This window comes from Marmota flaviventris, chromosome 14 (assembly GCF_047511675.1).
Source record: "Marmota flaviventris isolate mMarFla1 chromosome 14, mMarFla1.hap1, whole genome shotgun sequence".
NCBI classification, from domain to species: domain Eukaryota; kingdom Metazoa; phylum Chordata; class Mammalia; order Rodentia; family Sciuridae; genus Marmota; species Marmota flaviventris.
In genome coordinates, this window is record NC_092511.1 from 88528918 (window position 1) to 88554232 (window position 25315).

At 49.7% G+C, this 25315-nt stretch overlaps 1 protein-coding gene across 5 annotated transcripts; it reads right to left on the reverse strand.

Annotated features, from left to right (window-relative positions):
- Positions 1–8078: 8078 nt before the first annotated feature.
- LOC139701833 (uncharacterized) lies at positions 8079–23982 on the reverse strand. 5 transcript variants are annotated; one of them, XM_071601871.1, is made up of 10 exons: positions 23936–23982; positions 20060–20247; positions 18365–18576; positions 17923–18128; positions 16711–16825; positions 15167–15282; positions 14770–15000; positions 11483–11599; positions 10375–10489; positions 8079–8451 (listed from the first exon to the last, which is right to left on the reverse strand). In XM_071601871.1, exons 2-10 carry the CDS (start codon positions 20152–20154, stop codon positions 8246–8248), a joined length of 1413 nt encoding a protein of 470 aa, XP_071457972.1. In that variant the 5' UTR covers positions 20155–20247; positions 23936–23982; the 3' UTR covers positions 8079–8245. The 5 variants fall into 5 exon arrangements, 4 of the variants coding, with proteins under 4 accessions (XP_071457972.1, XP_071457971.1, XP_071457974.1 ...); XM_071601870.1 differs by lacking the exon at positions 23936–23982 and having other exon boundaries at positions 20060–20602; XR_011704429.1 differs by lacking the exons at positions 8079–8451; positions 10375–10489; positions 23936–23982 and adding an exon at positions 11766–11866 and having other exon boundaries at positions 11514–11599; positions 20060–20619.
- Positions 23983–25315: the final 1333 nt, after the last annotated feature.

Sequence of the window (25315 nt, forward strand, 5' to 3'; positions counted from 1 at the left end):
TCTTCAAAACAATGGCTTTTCTCCTCTGATGGATACCCCTCATTCAACACCTACATTTGCAAGTTGCTGAAAAGATAAAAAAATTAGGTGCTATACTAAAATTCTCAGAACCGATGCTCTAGCATTGAAAATGCTGCAGACACACTTGGCTCCACCACGAACAAGCTCTGCCATTGACTTCAGGTCCTTCCCTGCTAGGAAAGGAGGCCAAGTGCTATCCAGATGCAGCTAATAGAATTATCTCTGTTCTCTGGCTTTGATTCTTCAGAATCAAACACACACACACACACACACACACACACACACACACACACTCTCTCTCTCTCTCTCTCTTTCTCTCTCTCTCTCTCTCTCTCTCTCAAAGAAATAAAATTTGGACATCGGCACACATATCAATATGGTAAATACTAATTATTTACAGAAGAAGGTTCTAGACCACGTGTTTGCTTGACGTTACTGTTTTTATTATTTTCTCAAGAGGCTAGGAGCAAAGAGGATCCTGTGGCTGTCCTCCTTAAAGTCTTCCATGGCTCTTCCTTTCTGGCAAGTCTCATGGGTTGTACAGCCAGGAAGGGGAATGAATTTGGAGGCCAGAGCTAAGGACAGCCCAGCCTGTGAAATTAGATTTGGTGTTTTCTGGCACAGTTTGGAACACTGACCATCTGAGCCCAAAGATCTGTCCAGAGAGTCAATTTTGAAAACACTTGTCTTTACACATGAAAGGCACATCTTCAGGAAAAGATTAAAGGAAGGAAATGTAACTTATAATTACTGCTAAGCATGTGTGAGCAGTTGTGTATACTAACATGGCCCATTAAGAAGGCCAAATTTATGCCCTGTTTCCAAACCACACACACACACAAATTCTAACAATTAAAACATCCATGACACCTATCAAATAATTGCCCAAAAGGGGTAAAATTATATGTATAGCAAAGGAATTTCAGAATACGCTGCTGAATTTGTAAAATGAATCAATTTTTAAAACCCGTCAATATGATGTCTGTGGGTAAGGTACATCAAATATATGTTTATTCAGTGCAAAGTGTTTGTTTCTTTCAAGAAAATGTTTCATGACACAAATAGGCCAGGAGCCAAAACCTGGAGGCTTTCTCAGTTGAGAGAAGCCAGGAACTTTGTGTTTCATTGGAGAATTTCTGCCTAAATCTCAAAAGCAGTACCTCAATGACATGACCAGATAGAGGGTTTATTGGAGAATGTCCCCCATTCCTAAAATGATAGTATGGACCATAGCCCGCTAGGCCAAAGGTAGCTTTGGCTTCTGACTTCTATTTGATGCCATTTTCCCCTCTCTGCTTCCCCCTCCCCACCAGCTCACTCTTTTTTTTTTGGTGGTTTAACTTTTTTATTCATTGTATAAAATACATATAACACAATTTACCAATTTTACCATTTTAAAACCTTTAGCGGCATTTACTATATCCACAATGTTGTTGGAACCATTCCCTCTATCTAGTTCCAGAACATTTTTATTACCCCAAAAAGAAAATCCCGCACTCATTAACAGTCACTCCATTCCTCCCAGCCCAGCCCCTGGCAGCCACTAACCTACTTTCTGTCTCTATGGATGAGCTTATTCTGGTTATTTCATAGGAATGGAATCATGTCCTCTGTGGCCTTTTGGTGACTGGCTTCTCTCAGGCCAGCATTTTCAAGCTCCATCCATAATACAGTATGTGTCAGTACTTCAGCCTTCTCACACAGTTTCATCTTATGGATGTACCACATTTTGTGTGTCCATCATGGGGTAACATAAAGATCCCTTACCCTGTGCCAACATAGTCCTCAAACTTAACTATAGACGACAAAGCTCTCAACATTAAAAAAAAAAATGGAGTTTTTGTTTTTCACAAGGAAAAAGATGTGTTCAAAATTCTATCTCACAAGATCCTATGACTGCAGCCTTCTGTCTTCCAGAACATAATAGGAGCCTGTGTGCAGGTCAGATAACTCATGTTGAATTCTGCTTCTGCCACCAGGCAAATCAAGGGGCCTCTTGTTGTTTTTTGTTGTTGTTGTTGTTTGTTTTTTGTTTTGGTACTAGGAATGAAACACAGGCTCTGCCACTGAACTACACCCCTATACACCCCAAGCCCCAGGGAACTTCTTTGAGGCTCAGTTAGCTCATCTGCAAAATGAAGGAGATAATAATACCTGCTCTTTTTTCTACAGTGGGGTAGTGTTCAGATTATGGAAGATTGAATTATTTAATAATGTAAGGTATTGGGTCTTTTTTTTTTTTTTTAAACCTCAATATTCTATCTCTATATTATTTCTTTTTTTTCTTGAAAGGCATTCTGTTCTGCCAGCCATAGTGACATCTGCTGGCTGACATGGGAAGTCACCAATCTGTGGGGACCCTCTCAACCAAACCTTGTTAATTCTGCCATTTATCACAGGGGCAGGGGTGCGGGCTCTGGAGGGCTGGGCGTCATGTCATTTCTCCCATATCCTCTCCCAAGAGAGCAACCGTGTCTCAAGCAGCCAGTTCCCACCTTCCATTCGCAGAACTGAAAGGCAGGCAGATGCAAACCCCAATGTTAGCGTGGGCCCTGGAAAAGAAGCCACCATTCCAGGTGACAATAGACTTGACTGGATGCTTGGGGACTGAAGTAAGGTAGTTCTCACCCACCTCTGCACCCTCCTCATTTTCAGCAGGCCTCTGCCTGCGGCTAGGAGAGGAGTGGAGCTTTGTCCCCCACCTGGTCCCGCTGTCTCAGCGCTGCTTTAAGGGCAAACTTGCAACTAGATGAGTCCAAAGAGGATTATTCAAACTCAGAGTTTCTTTTCTTCTGAACTAATGCAGGAGATGTCCACTTTGCGTTTCTGAGAAGTTCATGGTGTCCTAAGAACTCCACGTCACTTTGGCTACTCCAAGTGTGGTCGATTGGTCAGCAGCACCAGCATCCCTGCTCAGAGCTTGTTAGAAACGCTGCCACTCACAGGTGCTGGAGTTTTGCACTGACAGAAGCCACCTTTGAAACAAGCCCCGAGGCCATACCTGCACACACCCAAGTTCATGTGCTTGTACTCCACACTGGGTTCCTCACCTTGGCGCCCTTGGCCCATCAGGCCAGATCCTTCTTAGTCTGCAGAGGTCTTCCCCGTGCAGTGTAGACATTCAGCAGCACCCATGGCCTCTACCTGAGTTTTGCACCAGCACCCTTTACTTGTGATAACACAAAAGATCTCCAGGCATTGTCAAATGACCCCAGGGGAGGGGGAAAGTCACCTGTGTTGAGACCCAGCACCTTCAGGGTCACCTGGGACCTTGTTACAAACACACATTCTCAGACCCCACCCCAGATTGGCAAAACCAGGAACTCTAGTGTGGCCTGGGAAACTGGTTAACTCTCTGCGAGACACAGGCACTCTGAGGTAGAAGAGGACTTGGGAAAGGCCCTGCAGTGAACCACTATTTGGTGACGGCCAGCGCATTCCACGGGTATTGATGAAGGTCTGCTGTGCGCCTGGCACTATGCTGAGAAGTAGACGCTACATTGAGCACAGTCTCTGACCTTGCCCTGCTAAAGATCCCAGGGATTCAAAGCTGGATGACATTGTCCAGCACTATGCCATTTCTTCACATCCCAGCTGACCTCCAGCCCCCAGCACCATGGCCCATTTGCCTACAGTGCAGGCCAGCAGCAGCTTCCTGCCATGGCTGGAAGGAGTGGGTGGAGAACACCCCAGCTCTCTCACCCTGTAAGAGGACTTCTATTAGTAGCATGATCTACATGGACCTCCAGCATTCCTTATCAGGACTGTGCTTAGTCACTCAGTGACAACAACTGGCTGGTACACCCTGTCTTCCAGTTCCTAATCACTTCCTGTTCCCACCTGGAGTTTTCTAGCATCGCCTCCCAAGAACACTACTTGCTAACAAATCTGGATCGCAGGGTCCCCACACTTTACCTCAGGGAAGCCAGAGCATGCAAGAAGGTTCTAGAAAGGTGTACAGTGACCCCAGTCTATCTGGCCATTTTATGCCTGAATTGATAGTACTCCTTGGCTGCTCTGACTGCCCTGATAGGTTTAGGAGAAAAGACAAGCCATATTTTGGCATGTAAAATGCATTCAGGCCGAGTCTCTTTCACACAAGCTACCAAGTAGGGGCAGAATCTCATGAAATTTTAAGTACAACAGAATGCCAAATGACTACTCATTCCATGAAGACATGCTGCAAATAAGACTTAGAAGACGTGCTGCAAACAAGACTTCGAAAAGTGTCCTCAGAGAAGATTCTATCATTCTGCATTTGCTTCTGAAAGTTGAAGCACACAGTTCTGATGAGCCCAGGAAGACAAGGTTGATACCCAGTTGAGTTGGCATATGATGTGCCAGAGCTCAGGACTTTAAGGCAGCTGTCAGGTGGTTCCCGGGCTCTTCTGGTCCTCAATTTCACTCAATGTCTTTTTGTTGGTGATGTAGTTCAGCAATGGATTACTGGGCCAGAGACTTGTTCAGTATTGCTCAGCAGTAGCAAAACACTGTCACCAGTTGTAGGTAGCCAACTCCAGGTGAGAAACATGATAGATGTTAACTCTCACGGCTTCACACCCGCAACCTGCCCCTCAGTGATCATGCTCTCTAAAATATACACCATGCTTAATTGTGTGGAAGAATTCTACATCTAGCCAAACCACACGAGCTTTCAAAAGCCAGCCCAATAACATTTAGAGGATTCGCTCTCCAAAGCAAGCTTGCCAATGCCCGAGTGCCCCCACACTCTATTGGCGCCAACCTCACCTCCTTTTAGAATGCACACATCCACCAAGATATCACTGCCTGTGGTGGTTGAGCGGCCTTTCCGATGGACGAGGTGGATGTGAATGTAACACGTGAATGAATTAGCATTTACCAACAACTGGAAGAAAAAAATTCACTCTCTATGATATGATGACGGAGCTGCTCTGTGATCTAGACCATCCCCCTCTCCTACATCCGCTGTGTTTTCCTCTGCCTGGATGGACCTCCATCTCAGCCCAGAAGGATGTGTCATTTCTAGTCAGAAGCCCTGTCATTGCTTCCAATTCCAGGCCCTGATTCCTGGTTAACGCAGCCAGATCTCGCTTTCAAGGTAGTCTCTTCAGATCCCTTCCCTACCCTAACCACAGTGTGGGCTCTGGCCCCACCCTTACTCTCTACACCACTATTCCACATTATGGTCTTCCTGTCCCTCTCTGTGACCCAGGACTGCCCATGACCGACCCCACCCAACAACAAGCTGTTGAACCAGGTGCCATCAGAGGGTAGAAATGACCAGAGATTGCTAACTTGAAGATTTCACAGATAGTTAATGAGACAAGGAATATCCTGAACCAGTCAAATGACATAAGAGGAAGTCAATGAGTTCTAACCTCAAGGGGAAAATCCTACGGTACACTGGCTCTCAAATTCAGCTGCACACTGGAACCACCTGGGAACTGTACATAATACTGACCCCTGGACCACCCACTGGCCCTGGGCTGATGGAATATCTCTGGGCTAAGATGGGACACTGGGGTTTGTAAATTACCAGTTGAGTATAATATAAAGCAAACTTTGGAAACATTCCTTTTTTTCCCCCACATGAAGAACTGTGTGCATACAGATACAGAAGTACACAAATCTGCAGCATAAGGCTCCTTGAGGTCCATAGATTAAATGCACTGCAGTGACCAGCACCCTGGCTAGGAACACCACCAGCCCCCTGGAAGCCTCCTATTTCCACCTTCCAGGTGATCACAGCCCTGCCATCCAAGCATGGAGGAGTCCTCCCTGCTGAGAGACATCCATGTGGAGAATGGAGAGCCCCTCTCTCCTCGGAGTCCCTGCTTTGACAACAAGTGCACTGGAGAAGTTTAAATCAAGTGGGAGGCACATGGGCAGGCTTCCTGGATGAGGCCCTATTGAAAGGAGGATGGGATCTGAGGAATGGACCAGAGAGAGGAAAGATGGGAAGTACAGCAAGTACATTCAGAGCCGAGGTCACGCCCAAAATACAATATTGGCTGACAAGAGAGTCCTTGCACCAGGATCACCAATTTTGAGAAGGCAGTGAGGACTGCTGAAAAGATCAATTCCACAAAATTCCATGGAAACCACTCATCAGACCTTTCTGAAAACACTGGAAATGCAGGTTTCATGCAAGGAACTCTGGGTGACAGATGGCAAAGTTTGCCAAATGCAAACATGCCTACCAGCTCTGAGAAGCCATTCTCATTCACACTGCTTCAACCCGGGAAAAATCCCCATGTGCTCACTGAGAACAAGTTAGCTTGTGCCACTTGAAGCTGCTTCCACAAACAGCTTCACTTCTGCACTTCTAAGCTGTTCTCCTCAAGAACTTTCAGAGCACAGTTCAGGCATGAAACACGAAGGGTGCCAGAAAGAGATCTCTTGAATCTAGCATCACCAACTTGCAGGGGAAAAGAGGACCAGCTGAGAAGATCAGTTCTCCAAAGTCTCATTGAGAGCCATTTGTCACACTTGTTTACAACATTCACTTGAAGTACAGGTGCCACATGAGTGAACTGTTTTTGATCAATGGCACAGAGGCTTCAATGTGAAAGCATGCCTGTCACCTGTAAGAAGCAGTTTTGATTTCTTCTAGGTCACACAGAAAAAAATAGCATGTGCCCACTTACAACAAAGTTAATCAACAAAGCAAATTGAAACTGCTTGCAGCAAACAGCTTCCATTCTCCCACTCCCCAGCTATTTTCAGCAATCACATCCAGAGTCCAATTCCAGCCCAATATAAAATGTGTGCTCCCAAGGAAGCCTTATAATTGACATCACCCAACTTGGGGAGGCAAGGGGAATGCTGAGAAGATCAGTTCTCCAAAACTCCTACTTTTTCAGAAAACTCATTGAATGGCAGGGCCCCACTTGCAGCCATCAGTGGTTGACAGATGGCACAGAGGCTTCAATGTGAAACCATGAATGCCAATCATTACAAGTGCTTCTGACACACTCTAGTTCAACCAGGGACAACCCAAAGTGCTCAAGGAGAACACACTTTGTTCCTGCAAGTGGAAGCAGCTTGCACGAACTGCTTCAGTTAGAAAATTCCAAGCTCTTCTCAGCAAGCACATTCAGAGCACAGTTCTGGCCCAATAGAAAAAGGGTCCTAGCAAGAGTGTCCCACACCTACGATCACCTTCATAAGGTAGCTTCCCATCTTCTGTGTGGAAATGGGTTTCTCCTTGGCCCTTATGCTGTGGAGGAGACCACTAGGAGCTCAGCTTCATGTAGGACCATCTGACCATTTTGCAAGCCCTATAAAGCCCTCACACATGCTCAAATGCTACAGGACTTTGCAGACCAGTCCAGGCAACAGTAGACATGCATTCATTGTCTAGAGTCTACAGATTCCTAGATGCATGGCATTCATTATCATCAAATGCACAATTTTGATCAAAAACCATATATCAATCATTGCGATCTGAATCAAGAAAATCAGAAATATCCCCAAATCCAAAGAGTGGATCCCCATTGTGATGCTACCAGTGGAAAATTCTACAGCTGACCTCATGGGATGGTTCACAGTCAAAACACAGCTGCAAGAAAAATATTACATGACATGACCTTCTGGTTATGTGAAAAGTGGCATGTGAAGTACACATGCATGTCTTCTTCAGACATGGGATTCATTTGCAGGACACCTTATGCAATTGAAAATACTCTAAAATGGGAGAAATCAGAACCACGTCTCCAAAGTATTTCAGGAGAGACCAACTCCATCTGTCTATCTATCTCTCAGTGAGTGTGTGTGCTCTAGTGTGTGTGTGTGTGTGTGTGTGTGCTCTAGTGTGTGTGTGTATGTTCTAGTGTGTGTGTGTGTGTGTGTGTGTGTGTGTGCTCTAGTGTGTGTTTGTGTGTCTTTGTTTGTTTTTGTATCATGATAGCCAATACTTCATTGCCCCCATTGGAAAACTGACTCAGATAATGCCATCTGCCATACTCCTAAAAACTAAAGTTCTTGCTGATAGAATGAAACATTCCTTCCTGTTGGTTTGGATGTGTCCTTTAGGAATCACTGCTACATTAATATACTCAAATCATCAGAGTAGATCAGGTAACAAAAAATATATATATTTTAAAATAATAATATATTAATGGAAACAGCAAATACAGGATAGAGTAACAACTGTCTTACTAAACAAGGTCAAGGACAATGGCAAACTATAGGTTCAAACTTTGAAGCAAATAGTAATCAATGTAAATATTCCTGGGCTGCCTCAGCCCCGCCCAGGCACACAGCAGTAGAATGGTTTTGCAAGCATCCTCAGGAGGGCTGGAGCCTTCTTTGCAGGACGAGAGGGAGGTTGAGGCTGGATCCATTCATCATTCTTTTGGGAGAGGCTCCTTTTCCTCAGCACAAAGTTGGGTTTTGTGTGAGGGTTCTTTGCATAAAATACATTGGCCTGCGCTGGAATCCTCAGCTCTGGGGAGAGAGGGGTGTACAAAAAGAAGGTGGCACTCAGGAGGTGCTCCCTAGGACACCCCAACCTCTGAGAGCCTGTGCCAGAAATGGCCTGAGCCACACACTTGAGAGCTCTCCAATTCAGCACCAATACCAACAAAGACAGCCTCCACAGTCCTCCCTGAGGAAAAACTAGGCAGAGCACTTCAACAGACCTAATGTCTGTTCCTACCAAAGGCTTTGGACTCCAGAACATCCCAGGTCCTCTTGCATCTGCCAAAGCACACCACTAGGGTTTGCATCTGAAATCTCCCACAAAAGGCTCCTGTGCCAAAGATTCAGACCCCACATGGGCCATCTTCATAGGTGGCTTTGGAGGGAAGCATTCGATGGTGAGTGCTCTGATGTCATCATGAAATTCTCATTCAAGATGAACATACTACTGGGAGGTAGGAGGGACTGGAAGAAAGGTTGGGTAAGGTTGGAGGAAGACCTCAACAGGGTTGCGCCCTGGGCAATAGTACCTTGGCCCTGTTGGCTCCACTGAATCCTCATCCTCCAAGTAGAGGTCCTCCTTCTCCTCTCTGTCTTTCCCTCTTCTCCCTCTCTCCCAGCCTCATTCTCTCTCCCATTCTATGCCTGTTTGGCAAGGGCTGAGGAGCTCTCCACTGCCACACACTAGAGCGTTATGGAGACCCTCAGGGCACAACCGAAGAGAAAGCTATGAAACCCGGAGAAACGGCCTTGGATTCCTCCTCTGAGTTATTTTCCTCAAGTATGGCCACAGTGAGGACAGGCTGACCAGCACAGATACCACATTAGAGCCATGCTTCTGTGTTGGTGGAGCCCGCCTCCATGTGGACCAGCCTCCGAGAATGGAGGCCACATCCCAAATGCTGCCCTACTAAGAACAATGGTTCCAAAGACCAGCAAAGGGAATGCTTCCCTCCAACATGGTGTATGGTCCAGTGGTGCCATGACCCCGAGTGGGGGAATACAACAGCCAGCTTCTCCTTCCTCTGACACCTGTTTCGTGCCACCCTCCTCTAACCTACAGCCTGTTCTCCATCCCTTCTGGGTTGGATGCGGGGATCTCTGCTATGAATTTCTTAGGCTACCAAGGCCTCAGACAGACTTCCTCTTCCAAAGGCTCTACTGACCTAACAGTACGTTAAGATAGGAGAAAATTGATCCTAGAACTCATAGGGATGGTGGTCTTCAGCGTACATAGGCTGGGATCATGGCTGCTGTGGTGTTTGGCTCACAAAAACCAACCAACCAACCAACCAAAAAGCTCTGGCATTATTATCAGATGAGCTTTGTGGCCGACGTGCTCAGGAAGCCCTCATGTGACTTTAGTTAGGGTTCTTAACCTGGTATGGTGATCACTCCTTGGCAAGTGGAGTCAGGTGCAGAAGACCATGGAATTTATCCAAAAACAGATGATTCAGGCTGTCTCCCAGCCTGTATTTTCTTTCCAATTTCATCCAGTTACTGCTTGCTAGAATCCTGGCACTACTCTGCCCAGGCAGTGGTTTTCTGGTCACAAAGAAGGCTTTCAATAGTACTGCTTCAGTCCACAAAAGTGCCAGTTCCATCTTTAGCCCATGCATTCCCATGTCCCCCTGAAACCACTCCTATCCCAGACCACGGAGCCATACGGCTCCTGGGAAGAGGCTTTCCTCCTCACTCCTCAATGATGTCAGCTTTGGATGCCTGTTCATGTCCAGGGGAGGGCACCTGGTGGGGGGCCGCAATAGCCACTGGGGTATACCATAGAACCTCGAGACCTTACACCAGCAGAAGTGCAGTTGGCTTTGTGCACGAGCCCCGACACACCGTGTTGGAGTGTTCTTGGGGGTCAGAGACTACTCTTTGGTGCAAAGAGTTGACCTGAGTCCACATCCTGACCCTTGCTCCCTGCCATCTGATTGTCCCACTTACTCTGACGGCGAGAGATGATTTGGCCCAGCTCATATTCCTCCGGCTTCTCCTGAGTAAGCAAGTGTAGCTCGAGGGCCCTGCGGATGACGACAGGAGCCCTATCCTGGCAGGTCACCTGGAGCAGCAAGGGAGACAGGCCTTCAGGAAATGGGCCTTGAAGTGACTACTCAAGAACAGTGGGCAGAGGCATTATGGAGGCACCTCAACTCTAAATACAAAGGCAACATCCATGACCCTACTACCTGAGGCTGGCCTCCTGCTCATCGCGTGGGCTCTTCCCATAAGCTACTGGCCAATCCTTGTACATAGGACTGCCTGGACCTGCCATTGCTCTTTGTGGAGCCACACTCCACTCGAGGTGAAAGGACCCCACTACCTGTATACACATGGAATCTCATCCCACAAGTTGGGAGGAATGGGACAGTGGCCTCCAAGATCCCAGGTCTGCCTGAGGATGCAGGCGGCATTTGGGGTAGCCCCGGCACAAAACCTAGAGGCTTTGGTCTGGATTGCCAGGGCCCAAAATAGACCCAGGAACATGACCACACACAGGAGTGCTGAAAGATAGCCACGAGAGCTCCTGGCCTCCAGAGGCTCAGTGCTGGCTGGGGTGTAGGAGGACACCTCATCCGGCAAGGGTGGTCATTGGAAATGGCTCCTGTCCTGCAGGTTACCTGGACATTTAGTGTGCTTGCTCCACATCCATATCGACTCTGCAGACAGACCCTCTCAGCTCCTTGTTCAAGGAACATGCAGAACCTCATACTGCTGTCCTCCTCCATGGACGCCAGCATCCCATACAGGGGAACCTGCAACCTAGGTCCTGTCCTATTCTCATCTGTCACCCATACCTGCCCCTGCCCTTCCAGACTGCATGCTTCCACCAGACACACAGACTCCCTCAGACATGGCGGTGGACAAGCTGCTGCTCTCCCTCATCTCAGCTCCGGCCCTTCACACTGACCTCTCCCTTCTTGATTCCCATCTATCCTCCTGATCATCCAGAAGCTCCAAATTCAAGAGGGCATGAGTAGTCCATGGTCTTGGGCCAGTGTCTGTTCCCCACCCAGGTGTAAGCACCAGGGGACACCCCTGCTCCCAGGCTTACCAGGACCGTCTTGGCCATCTTTGGACTTTGTGTTTCTAAGTGGACACGAATTAAGCAGGTGTCTCCCACCAGCTTGTGGGAAAGCGGCCTGGAGGACTTGCAGGTTGATTCTGAGAACTGTGGGGGATGGAACATCAGCTAAGCCCAGAAACAGAAAGCCACCCAGCCCGTCAGTTGGCTCTATGGGCTTCTTGCACATATGTCTAGGTGATGAAGCTTCTTATTTCCCCAGGTGGAAGTGGAATGGCAGCACAAGTACAGCTTGAATAAGGTAGGAGTTTACCTCCTTTCCCTTGACCTGGGGGCGTTTCCTCACCATGAAATGATATTTTATTCATGGATTCATGGACAAATACATGAGTGAGTGGTCAGGGACCTTGATTTCTGCAGAGAGAAGTGGAGAGAATTGTTAGGTGGCACTCAAGGATTATACCACAAAACACCACCAACCCCTGAGAGTCTCCACCAGGGTGGGCCTGCACCAGAATTGAGAGCCCTCCAATCCAGCTACAGTGCCACCAAAGACTCCCTCAATGATTCTTCCCTGGAGAAGATGATGTACAGGATTCTAAACCAAAAGAGCACCTGACAATGGAAACAGCACCTTGGGCCCCGGAACTTTTCAGTGCAGGTCAGATCTGCCAAAGAGACACTGCTAGGCTTTGCATCGGGATTGGCAAAGGCTCCTGTGCTTAAGCCTTTCTCCACAGTGCAGCCATGCTCAGACATGGGCATTCAGGGAATCCTTGGATGAATCCACTTATGGATGAATATCGGAGGGGAGGTGGTATCCATCAGAGGTGTGTTGGGCATGGACATGGGAGGACTTCAGCAGGGTGATCCCTGGAGAACTCTATAGTTTTCTAGGTTCGCTCTCCTTCCCATTGTTTCTCATCATGAGCTGTCTGCTCGGTGCTTGTATTCTGGTTCTTGTTCTACTTCTGGCTCTTCTTTCTGTCCTGCATCTTCTTGTAGTTCTTTCTGGGTCTTTTTCTTGTTCTTACATGATTCCTTCTTGTTCTTTTTCTTGTGTATCTCCCTCCACCCTTCCTTCTGTTTCACCTCCTTCCTTTTCTTCTTCTTCCTCCTGCTCTTCAATGTGTGATCTTCTCCCCATTCAGGAATGTCCTCTTTCTCCTCCTCCTCCTCCTCCTCCTCCTCCTCCTCCTCCTCCTCCTCCTCCTCCTCCTCCTCCTTCTTTCTCTGGCAATGGTTGGGCGTCCTCTGAGGAGTTCAAATCTATCACATTCTTCTGCCCAGATGCAGCCTCGGTTCAGAACCCCAAGATGAAATCAGTTCTCAATCAATGGTCGGGAGTGAAACCAAGACCAAAGAAAAGTGACTTCCTTTCTTTGTCATTGTCACAGTCAGGAAAGACTGAATAACAGACACCGCATTCTGGATAGGCTTCTACCTGTGGTAGTCAACACCTCATCTGGACCAGGATTGCTAAAATAGATTCCCCCTCCAAAAAGCTTCCCCAATGAAAACAAGGTTTTCAAGATCTAGGAGAGGGCCAGCATCACTGCCACCCTCCTGCCATAAGGCATAGATGCCATCACACCTAGTGGGTTCCAGGCCCCCGGTAGTCCTCACTTTTGATGTCTGTTACACACAAACCTCCCCTGGTCTGGAGCTGCTCTCAACTGATGCTTGGGTTGAAAGTGTGTTTCTGAAATCACCTTCGTAGAATCTCAGTTTGGTAATTCCTTATTGACTGGCTTATTTTTGTACCAGGGATAAAACCAGAGGCACTTAAGCACTGAGACCATTCCCAGGCCTTTTGACTTGGGTACAGGGTCTCCCTAAGTTTCTGAGGCTGTTAGGAAATCCCCATCCTCCTGCGCAGCCTCCCAAGTCCCTGAGATTCACAGACACTGCCCCCTTGCTAGCTCCTTGCACCTCAGTCTTCCTCATGTGTAAGACAGAGCCAACCCAAATGAGGTGGTGTTTGAAAATGGGAAAACTCACTTACATGCCTGACAGATGGTGGGTTCTATTGTGGACAGGCTGGGATGGTGGAGGCTAGGGGTGTCTGGCTCACAAGAAAGGAAAGAGCACTGCATTGTGGACAGCTCAGCATTGTGGCCTATGTTTTTCAGATGCCCTTCTTAGTTGCTGGAAGGAATAATAACCTGGCCATTCTGATATCTTCAGGAGATGGTAACCCAGGCACAGAGGACTTGGAATTGTTCCAAAAAGAACCCAAACAGGTGTCCCCTGGCCTTGACTTCCTCTTCACTGAGTTCTGTTCCCAGTTGCTGCAATCCTGACATTCTTGTGAGTAGGCAGGACTTCTCATATCCTGGCTATGGATTGGGACCTGTGCTGCTTCCGTCCATCCAATGCGATCCAATCAGGACCCATGTTCTCCTCCTCTTCATTTGAAGGTATCCTTATCAGTGAGCCATAAACCAAACTGATGATCAATTGAGCCTCTCTCTTCCTTGCCCCTCATCGATATTAGCTTTGCATTGCCAGACCAGGTCCAGGGGAGAACACATTTAGGGAGGTCCAGCAGCCCCCTGGGGCCTCATTGAGCACCTCCACATTGGACACGCCCATCATTGCAGTTGGTTTCCTGCACCAGGCCCACCACACTCTGGCTATTTTGGGGCCAAGGCCCACTTTCTCTTGGCTGTGAGTTATCCTGAGCCCACTGTGGATCATTTCTCCCCACTGTCTGATTGTCCTACTTATTCTCATGCAGAGACATCATTCTCAGCAGCTCAAAGTTGTCCACATCCTCATGCTGCAACAAATTTTGGTCCAAGGCCCTGCGGATGAGGCTCGTCACCCTCTCCTGACAGGTCACCTGGATCAGGGTGGGACGAATGTCATCAGAGAATGGGTTTTAGAGGAGCTACCCATAAGATTCTGGTCAAACATTCAGGAGAAATCTCAGCTATATATACAAGGGCACAATCTTGTTATCCTGCTACCTGAGTGTGGCCTCCATATACCCCCTGGGTTCTTGCAACATGCTACTAGAACAATCTTGGTACAAATGTCCGCCTGTACCTGCCATCTCCCCTCCCCCTGGGGAGTCACATTCCACTCAGGTCAAAGGACCAAACTGCCTATGCACAGACACACTCTCATCTCACTGAGATGAGAGCAATGGGCCAGGGACCTGCGTGCCAAGTGTGCTCTGGGATGCAGGCTGCCTTTGTGGGTGCAAGAGGGAGATACACTGAAAATTTTGGTCCTGACTGCCCCGGGGTTGGCTGTGTCTCCTGCCTTCCACTGTGTGGACACCCAGGAGGCAGCTCTGCTGTCGGGCTTACCAGGATGCGCTTTGTCTCCCTCGGGCTCTGTCCCTCTTGGAGGACGTGAACCAAGCGGCTGTCTTCCACCTGCTCGCTGGAGTGAAGCAGTGAGGAGCTGCTACTGGTGACTTTTCTCATGCAGCGCTCATTGCTTTGGGTGGCCTGGGGCAATGGTCCTGCAGCCACTGCAGAGCTGCTGCTCACAGCTGCTGGGATCCTGGATGCCACTGCCATAGAAGGCTCCAAGAACTGTGGGGGATGACAACATCAGCAAAGCCCAGCACCTGCACCCCACCCAGCCTGGCAGTTGGCTCTATGGGCGTTCTACAACATCCATCCAGAACCTGAGGTTCTTGTCACCTTGGAGGATGTGGAGTGGCACCAGGAGTAAAGACTGAAGAAGGTGGCTGTTTACCTCCTTTGGCTTGACCTTGATCCACTTGCTGGCAGCTGTTTCCCGAAGAAGAAAGTTATAATCCACTCTGCCATCCAGGGCGTAATATACGTTCCCATCAGCAGGGATCCTCAGCTCTGGAGAGGCAGGGGCAGAGGCATGGTAGGTGACACTCAAGGAAGACACTACCCAACATCCCCCACAAGTGAGAGCCTCTGCCAGCTCAGGTCTCACACACAAACCTGAGAGCCCGCAAATCCAGCTACTGTTCCACCAAAGACTCCCCACTGATTCCTCCCTGAGGACCCTCTGTGCACAGGAGGTCCACTACAGGAACACCTTTCAAGGAAATAGCCCCTTGCACCCCAGAACCTCTCAGTTCACATTAACCTGCCAAAGAGAAACAGCTAGACTTTGCATCTGGATTGGCCCCCAAAGACTCATGTGTTGAAGGTTTTCTCCCCACTGCAGCAATGATCACAGGTGGGTTTGGGGAAAAGCACTTGAGGGTGGGTGCCTCCACCTTGCCAGTGGATTCATCCACTCATACAGGGCTATGCTAATTTGAGGGGTATGGATTGGAGGTGTGTTAGGCGTGGGTGGAGGATGTCCACAGCAGGGCTGTGCCATACAGAGAAATATGTTTCTCTTGAGTTCCCCACTTCTGCATTTCCTCATCAGTATAATTCTTATTCACAGTTTTAATCGATTTATTGTTATATTAGTTGTTTGGCTTGTGTTTCTCCTTCTTGTTCTTGTCCTTCTTCATTTTCTCCTCATGCTTCTTCTTATAGTCATCTTGAACTTCTTGTTCATTGTCTCCTCCTTCAACTCATTTTCATTTCATTTTTCTATTCCTCCTTCTCCTCCTCCTCTTCCTCCTCCTCCTCCTCTGCCATCTTCTTCTTCTTCTCCTTCTCCTCCTCCTCTTCCTCCTCTTAGTCCTCCTCCTCCTCCTCCTCCTCCTCCTCCTCCTCCTCCTCCTCCTCCTTCTTCTTCTTCTTCTTCTTCTTCTTCTTCTTCTCCTTTCTCTCTCTCTCTCTCTCTCTCTCTCTCTCTCTCTCTCTCTCTCTCTCTCTTTCCAAGAAGAGTTTACAAGCTGTGAAGGGTTCTATTCTACCACACACTTCTCTCTAGAAATGGCCTCTGGTCCTAAGTGGACTCAGTTTGCAATGAATAGAAAGATTGGAAGCCAGAAATGATTCTTCATTGAACTCCTTTTCTCATGTACTCATCTCAGTCAGGAAAGGCTGCCAAAGTAGGCACCCTGTGGTTGTCTGTCTTCTTTGACACAAGACAAAGGAGCCTCTCTTCTTGGCCCCTCATGGATAATAGCTTTGCAATGCCTCCTCAGACCAAGGAAAGAACACATGGTAGGCAGGTCCACAGCCCCTGGGGAACATGAAGAACCTGCAGATTTATGCCCCATCATTACACTTTGTTTCGCGCACAAGTCCCACCATACTCTTCCTGGGCATTGGGCCAACGCACACTGTGTTTTGGCTCCCAGTTATCCTGAGCCCACTGTGACTCACTGCTCCCTACCCTCTGATTGTTCCACTTACTCTGATGGTTCGAGACAATTTGCAGAAGCTCAAAGTTTTCTGGATCCTCCTGCTGGAGCAAGTGTGCATCTAGGGCCCTGCGGATAATGACTGGAACACTGTCCTGGCAGGTCACCTGAGCAGGGTTGGAGAAAGATCATCAGAGAGGGAATTGGGGAGTAGCTACCCAGAGGACAGTGCTCAAGGACAATCAGAGACAACTGGGCTCTCAACACAAGGGCACCATCTTGTTACCCTGCTACCTGAGGCCTTCATGTGATCATGTGGGGTCTTCCTATGTGCTTCTAGCCCAATCTTGGTACAAGAGTTTGCTTGAACCTGCTATGCCCTACAGGGAGAAGGGAACAACGACCAAACAGGCTTTGCACAGACACACTCTAGTCCCATCAAGATGGGAGGTATGGTCCAGTGAGCTTCCATATCCCTGCTCTGGTCTGGGATGCGGCAGCATTTGTGTGCAGATCAGGAACAATCCCTAGGTGCTTTGGTCCTGACAGCCAGGGCACAACACACACTCGGGACTCTTTAATGATAGGCATGGAAGCTGCTGGCCTCAAGAGTGTCAGTGCTTGCTGGGGTGTCAGGAGGTATGGACCCAGCAGGTGAGGTGGTTCAACATGGCTCCCCTGCAGCTGGACACCAGAGTCTCATGATGGATACTCCACACCCAGGAAAATTCTGCAGAGAGAGCCGCTAACTCTCTATTCACATACATGCAAACTAGGACACTAATGGACCCCTCCAAGGCCCCCAGTTGTCTGTGACCCACACCTACCCACCCTAATCATCCCACAATGGCTCCCTTCCCTTCAACCAGCAACATATCCCCTCCCACACACAAGAAAATGACTGCCAACTCCTCTGCTTCAACCTCCACTGTTCAATATACTCCTCCTCAATACCAAGGTCAGTAGAGGACGGCCTGTACCCTCGATAGTTCTCTGACCTCTGAACCCAGCACTCGCTCCTGCACTTCTGGCCTGCACACCCCAAAACACGCAGGCCCACTCCCACCCAGACCTGGCATGCTGCTGCTCCCCGCCTCTCAGGTCAAGCTCTTAACACCGAACTCTCTCTTCCTCATTTTCTGCTCTCCTTCCTGACCTTTCAGAAGCTCCAATTCAAGAAGACAGGCCTAGTCCAAGGTGTTTGCTGTGGACTCGGTCTTCCCCAGTGTGGGCTCCCAGGAGACTCCCCTGCTCGAAGACTCACCAGGATGCTCTTATACTTTGTTGTCCTTTCGTTTTCCAGGTAGACGTGAATGAGGCAGCTGCCACCCACCCGCTTGTTGTACTGGGGCTGTGAGGAGTTCCTAGTGGAGACCCCTGATGTCCTGGACTCTGGCTCTGCCCCTTCCCAGGGAGAAGGCTCTGGCTCTGGGGTTGGCTTAGGAGCCGTGACAGGAACTGAGCTTGTAGCTAGAGGAGAAAAGATGCCAACATGACTGCCTTGCCCTGACCTTCGCACAGACAGACAATACCCCTGCTGCCAGGAAGAACTCAGGCCCTTAGCCCACACAGGACCTCTTTGCAGACTGGGGTCACTTCCTGAGTGGACAAAGGCTTATCCTAATTTCCATCCCAACACCAGGCATACAGACTCCCCGCAGTGGGACAACAGTCGGACCTTTCCTCATAAACCCTTAGGTGCTCACCCCAGTCCGCCTGGCTCTCAGGCTCTGCCTGGCTTGATTTGCCATCGTCAGTCTGGGCCGGCAGGTGGTGGGCTTGGTGCTCCAGGTTCAAGCCACCCAGAAGGAGCCACATGGATAGCAGCAGCAGCAGCTGCAGACTCAGAGAGCCCGGAGGCTGATGGGAAGCCTCGGTGTAGAAGTCCACCCAGGTCCCCGGGAAGGAAGGTGAGGCACTGTGGGGAGGCAGGAGTGGAGTCAGCAAAACCCTGGCCTTGCCTTCGCCACGGCCTCCAGAGCAAACCTCTGACGCTACACTCCTGAACCTTCCCTGGCTCTGCACACACCAGTCCACCTCAGACAAGTCACAGTGGCTGTACAGGCAGGGACAGGACAGGTCGCGAGGCAAAGAACCTTCAATGAAGGAGCATTAGATCCATGGTATGACCAGCTCTCCCCTCCTCTGGGCAGGCCTGACACTCTTCTTCCTCTTGGCTACGTGCTCTCCAACCTGGATCGCACCTTCCAGGAGTGTCTGTCCTCCTGCCCACTCTTCTCAGGGCTCCAGAGACACCTCCCCCCTGGCATGGGCTGCAATGCTACCTCATTCTCTGTGAGCTCTCACTGAGTCCCCCTGAGCAGCAACGGACCTCTCTTTTCCCATGAGTGCAGAGCACATCTCTGTGGCCCTGGGGGAGGACTGGGAGGTGTAGTGTGGGGGGATCCATTGTCCCAGGGCCTTCCCCAGAGGACCATGACTACCTACAACTCCCTGCCTTACCCCTCCTACTGTTGAAGCCCCGGAGCTTACACTGCATGCAGGAAACAGAATTGGGGAGAACAGTCTTTCCTCAGCCTTCCCAAGTCAAATCACCTTGCAAGTCCCTATTCTGGAAACAGGGGCCCACCCTCTTGACCCCAAGCCCATTCCATGTTGAAGTTGGTCCAGGGTCCACCATGTTCACTGAAGAGGACAACGTGCAGTTATGCCTCATGGAGTCAGGGATGCTGTCACATGTAGGATATGTACTCATGGCACCTGCGGTTTCAGGCTGACCCCCATGAAAAGGGACACAATGGCAGTCATTTGCACCCCATCTTTCACTGAATTATGAAACGTGACTGGAAACGTGTCTTCACACAGTGGGTGCTTTCTCCTTGTTCATCAGTGAATGAGCCCAAATTGCTGATTCCCACATATCTCTCTGGTTGTGGGAGCTGCCATCTCCAAAGCCCCCATGCAGCTATGTCCCAGCTAGGAAGCTCTGGCCCACTATGGAAACTAACATGTCTTTATTAATCCAAAAGTGCTTTGCCCAAGGCCCGAGTTTTGAGACGCCTCTGGCACAGATCTACTTTCTTCACGAAGCCAACATCACACCAGAAAGACCACCTGGCCTCACTGAGTCCACCTGGGAATGAGCTCAGTGCATACCTTTGAGCTGTGGTGCCCAGTGTGTGGGGACTGCTCCACGGACGTCTGTGGATCAGCTGGAGTCAGGATGGTTTCTCTGCCTGAGAGGGGGGAGTTCACTCCCCTTGCAAGGCTGTGGCAGGCACCTCCAGGACTCGTCCCACTCGGGGCTGACATTCCACTATGAGCGTGGTCCTCTATCTCACTAGGTATCACAAACCTTTGGGTCCCTGAGAGGTACATGGCAGCCCCAAGACCCAGGCATGAGGGGGCTACACACTTGGGCTTCGTGGTCTGGTGCTTACCTTGGGAACAAGAGATCCAGCACCTGCTGGGTGGGGATGAAATCCCAGGAGATTAACCCCATGTTGCTGCTGAAATGTAGGTTCCTCCCACACATGTCAGGCAGGAGCTCATTCCTAAGCTGGTCCTGCCTGTAAGGTACAAGGCTCTGTACCCTGAAGGGCTCCTCCGTGTTCTGATCATTTTCACCCTGGGTTGGGACCAAGAATGGTGGGTTCAAAATGGAAATGGTGACAAACAGAAAAATGCCTTGTGCCAATACACTAGAGTCAAAGCACAATGGGACAGTTCCCATCAGTACAAACACACACACACACACACACACACACACGCAGTCAGAATAGGAGTCCTGGGCCATTCATCAGGGATCAGACTAGAGGGCCTGCTGGGCTCCCCTGCCCTGTGCTACTCACTGTTACTCCTGAGCTCCTCTGCGACAATTGCCAGAGGCTCTGGCGTCTAAGATGAAGCCTCACCCAGTGTATCCACAAAAGGGCTAGTGGGCCCCCCTGAGATTCCTGGGAGCCTGAGGCTCGGCATTGTTTGCAACCACAGGAGAACATCCTTCTCACTCCCGTGTCTCCAACCAAATGAGCTCGGATGGCTTGGTCAGTGAAGTGGGTGCCTGGATACCAGGGTTCCATGTTCTGTTTGATCCATTGTCAAGGCGATGATGTCATTTCCTGTGCCCATACCTGAGCCTCTTTTCACATAAGACCACTTTCAAAAGCCCTATGGGCTGCTGATTTCTCCTCCATGCCTACCCATATAAGGTGCGCATGTGTTCACCAACAACTACCCAAATACCCCCACCAGCGTCTGCCCTGCTTGGTGCCAGTAGAGTTCCAGCTTGGAGCCTTCAAAAATGCATTCACAACCAGTCCTTCCCACTCAGCAGCTTTTGGACCCTGGTCCCATCATTGTGCAACTCATGGTGTGCCCAGTCTTTTCTGGAAAGTAGGGTAGCATCTAATCTCTAGGGTTATTGTGTCTATTGGCCCATAACACCCTCTATTCTCTCTGAAACCAGAGATGGGACTCACAGGTGGCTAAAGCACAAATGTAGAGATGGGACAATCACAAGAAGGGGAGAGACAAAGAATGCACCCCAACTCAATCAGGCCTGTGTCCCACACAGGGACGTGGCCAATGTCCGTCCCATCCTGGCTGCAGTTCCCACTCTGCACCATGGCAAGTTGGAGGCGACTGAGATGCAGAGGCTGCTCCCCTCTGCCCTACAACTTCCCAAGGCTTCTCCTAAGAATTCCAAAGGGCCCAAGTGCATCGAGTGTTGGGGTCTCACAGAGACTCCGAGGTACCACAGCATCCTGCTGCCCAGAACCAGTTCACCCCTCACCTCAAGGGGGCTCAGCCTCTGGATTCATGGGAATTGAAGTGGGTATAGGTGATGGGATATCATCTCCAAGACTGAGTTATGCCAAGTCCATGACCCCTGTCTGCATCCCTGTCTCCAGCACCACTTCCCTCTCTCTCTTTCCTCCTCAGAGCAAACAAATCCATTTAGCAAGTGTGTCCTGTGATAAAGACATGACAGTCACCCATCCTCTCATTACAAAAACACTGAGGCTCAGCCAACATGGATCCTACCAGGAACACAGGCATGAACTCAGACTCTGATCCTCCCAGCCGAGCCTCAGTGGAGGCTGGACTCCCAGCCTCCTGAGTCAAGGAAACAGAGGTGCCTAGCCGAGCCACCTTGGATGCAGCCGCACACAAACTGAACTTATCAATGCCTCTTGCTCTCAGTTGTGAGTAAGAGGGGAGGTGGTGTCTCACAACCCTGGACATCAAGTGCAGTCTCCAGGCTTTGGGGTGTGCCCTGGCCTCTCTCTATCTGCCCAGGCCCTCCAACCCACACTGGCCTTTTACCCAACCTCCTCCTAGGGCCAAACTCAATCCTGCCTCTCAATTTCTGCTGCCTTCCCCAACACACTGCTCCCCAAAATGAGCGGGGCTGGCTCTCTGTTATCATGCTGGTGCCAGCAGCAATGCCACCCCACTGACATAATTCTGAGTCCCAACCTAGGCACTCCAGCTGTCCTTGCCACACCTGGCCTGTTTGGGCTCTGGCTCTTGCTCTTTTCATTCATGTGCATGTGTTTTGAGGTTTTGTTTCTCCCACTGCAGAACTGCAGCTGGAGCAGGGTAGAGCTCATGAGGGTGACATTCTGAGCCACATCCAATCCCATCAGGACTGTTAACTGGGGTGACTGCTGGAACACGGTGATGAGTGAACACATGGGAGGTGGTTGGGCCCACCTTGCCTCTGAGGGGCTTCCTTTCAGGACAGGAGTGCTAGGGATGGGAGCCCCTGGCGTGGGACGCTTTGGACAAGGCGTGACCATGGGCTCTCCTCCCTGGCAAAAATGGCTCCACTGAGCATGGAGAGCACTGTCATTCCTGGTGGCTAACAACAGCCCTGGACCCCAGTAAGGACCCCACACTCAAGACCTACTCCTGAGTGTGCGTGTCCTCAAGGAAATGAGGTCTCCTGATCCCAGGTGCAAAGGGGTAAGTCCTCTAACTCCAGGGGCCATGAAGGGACTTCTGAGTTTCCCTTGTCCTTCTTTCCCTCTGCTGAACCCACGGTTTCCTCACACTGACCACAGTTAGGACCCTGGCCTCATTCCCCAATGAGGATCATTAGGCTCCATAGAGGACAGTCTCTAAGATGCTCAGTGGACCAACACCCTCTGCACAATGCATAACCCTATTCACTCAAGATGCAAGAGGATTTCTATTCAGGAAAACCAGGAAAGGGAGAGCCTTTCTCAAGGACACAAGGACATTAGTGAGTGAGGGAGTGATTAATGGAGAACTATTTCCACCACCAACTTCCAGGAGCATATATGGCCCTTTGGGCACAGGTCCATACCCTTTTTTTCCAATCAAGTTTTTCAGAGAAGTGAGACTGCCTTCTAGATGGCACCTCCACACTAAGGGGGTCTCCTACTTCTTCCACAGGTACGTAGTGGGCAATGGGCCTCCCACTATGTGCATCCGAGAACACTCTGTGGGCATCTGTAGCCTTTCAAGACCCTGGAAACCATGCGGGCAGCCCAGCACCAGCAGAGCATTTGTGCACATCACAACAATCACCCCGGGTGAGAACTCTCCATTCCACTCTGTACTATGCCCTGCCATCTGTACACATCAGTCCAACCCCTCTCCTTCCTGTTTCTTGATTATACTACCATGGTTCCCACACATGGATGCCAGGGTGCTTGTGGCCCACTCCAGCCAGGAACAAATGACACAGTGGAATGTGTTTGGGAACTTCTGGATGACGGGAAGTCCCACCCTCCAGGTTTTCATCTTCAATGTAATGAGTGCAGAGGGAGCCAGGAGGGCTCTGTCAGGTACAGAGGTGGGAGCTGACTGAGCCTCAACTAAGTGCCCAGGACTCTGGGTTCAGAGCTGGTGTTATGTGGAATTGTTGAGAGACGTGAAGAAAACCCAGCTCACTGTATGCAGAGACAGCAGATGCCCTCACGTGGTCAGGCTGCTGTGCTTCTCAGAGCCCCGAGATGTTCCACGGGTGTGGAGGTGGGGAACCCACGTGCCAGCCCAGGCTGCTCCTGAGCACCTCTACCTGGATTCGAAGCACGTGACTCTGCATCAGAGTCATCACATCAATGTATCCCAGCCCCCACCCCAAAAGTTCTCTCAGAGACACTGAGATTCCGCTGGCTCTGGACTTGCCCTTTCCTCTGGGATCCTGGGGTCCCATTAATTAGGAGGTCACACCAATTCTCAGCTCACGGGCTGGTCCTACTCAGATCCCAGGAGTATCCAGGCATTGCTTCTATTTATAGTCCATCATGACCCAGGACACTGTGGACACGTATTGCACTCACCTAAGGAAACCACCAGGCCCAGGGCCTTCGCGCCACTGGCCTGCAGAGACCTGGAGGAGGAGGCAACCTATAGGCTGCGGGGAACCCAAGACCCTAGATCCTGGGATCTGAGCTGGACAGACAGCTCATGTGCACACAGTCACCACTGTCACTGAGAGTGCATTTGAAACACCCACAGAGTTGGCAGAGGACCTGGTATGCCCACGAGTGGGGGCGAACTGCATCCTTTGAAAATGATCGTGTCCAGAGAAAGGCAAATTTTGTAGGATTTCACTTATCTCAGATTCTCAATTATCAGGTTCATTAAAAGATAAAGTACAATGTTCTTTTCCTGGGCCTCAAGGGCACTAGAATTCAGCACTGATGGCAAGAGTATGTCCACGTGAGTTCTGGAGATGCAGGGTGGCGACACCTATACACCAACATAAACATGGTTAATGCCACTCAACTGTGTACTCCAAAATGGTTTAATTACAAAACGGATGTTTGGTGTCAATTACCACAATGTAAACACTTGGGAGACTGCTGATTGACTCATCTTAGCATAGTTTGCGTTGTGATGGCAGAATACAAGACACTGGGTAATTCATAGCACAGATTTTGTTTCTCAAATTTGGGAGGCTGGAAGACCAAGACCGGGGGCCAAATGTATGAACGTTCTTGTTGTGTCCTCCTGGGGAAGCAGGTGAAACAGGGACAAGGGCTGCTTTGAGAAGCCCTTTCCTATGGAAGGAGAATCCATGGCCTAAGCACATCTTCAAGTTCCCACCCGCTAACACATCATAATGCAGAGACAGAATAGAATGACAGCTCATGCTCCCCAGAACATCCCAACTTCTTGGCAGGACTCCATTTCTGCAACATTTCACAAGTCGATTTTGGATAAGACAAGAGTTAAGCTGAACACATGGGGAGAGGGCTCCCTTCTCGTCTGCTGCTTGCAGTGTTGCAGGTGGCCTTACAAGCCATCACTGAGGTTCTGCACAACAGCTCCGACTGCCCTCCTACCACATCCCCATGGGGCTGACTCACACACAAGTCCTGAACACTCCCAAGTCCAGAAACCAGAAATGTTACAAGAAATCCAAGGGAGATTTGTTCAAAGTCCGCCCAAAACACCAGTCCACACAGGCTCAAGTCTCTTACAAAAATGCCAGAGTATTTGCATCTAAACGCTGCATATCTTCTTCCTGTAGCACTTCCATTATCTCTAGATGACTTCTGACACCTAACACAATGAAAGGGCAATGTCATTCTCTGTAACACTGTAAGATCCAGGAAACAATGAGGAGACAAGTATCTGTCCAGAGAGACACAATTCCTTTCCTAATAGTTTGGTTTTTCCAGCTGGTGGGGACCATAGATGCAGAAGAATGGGTG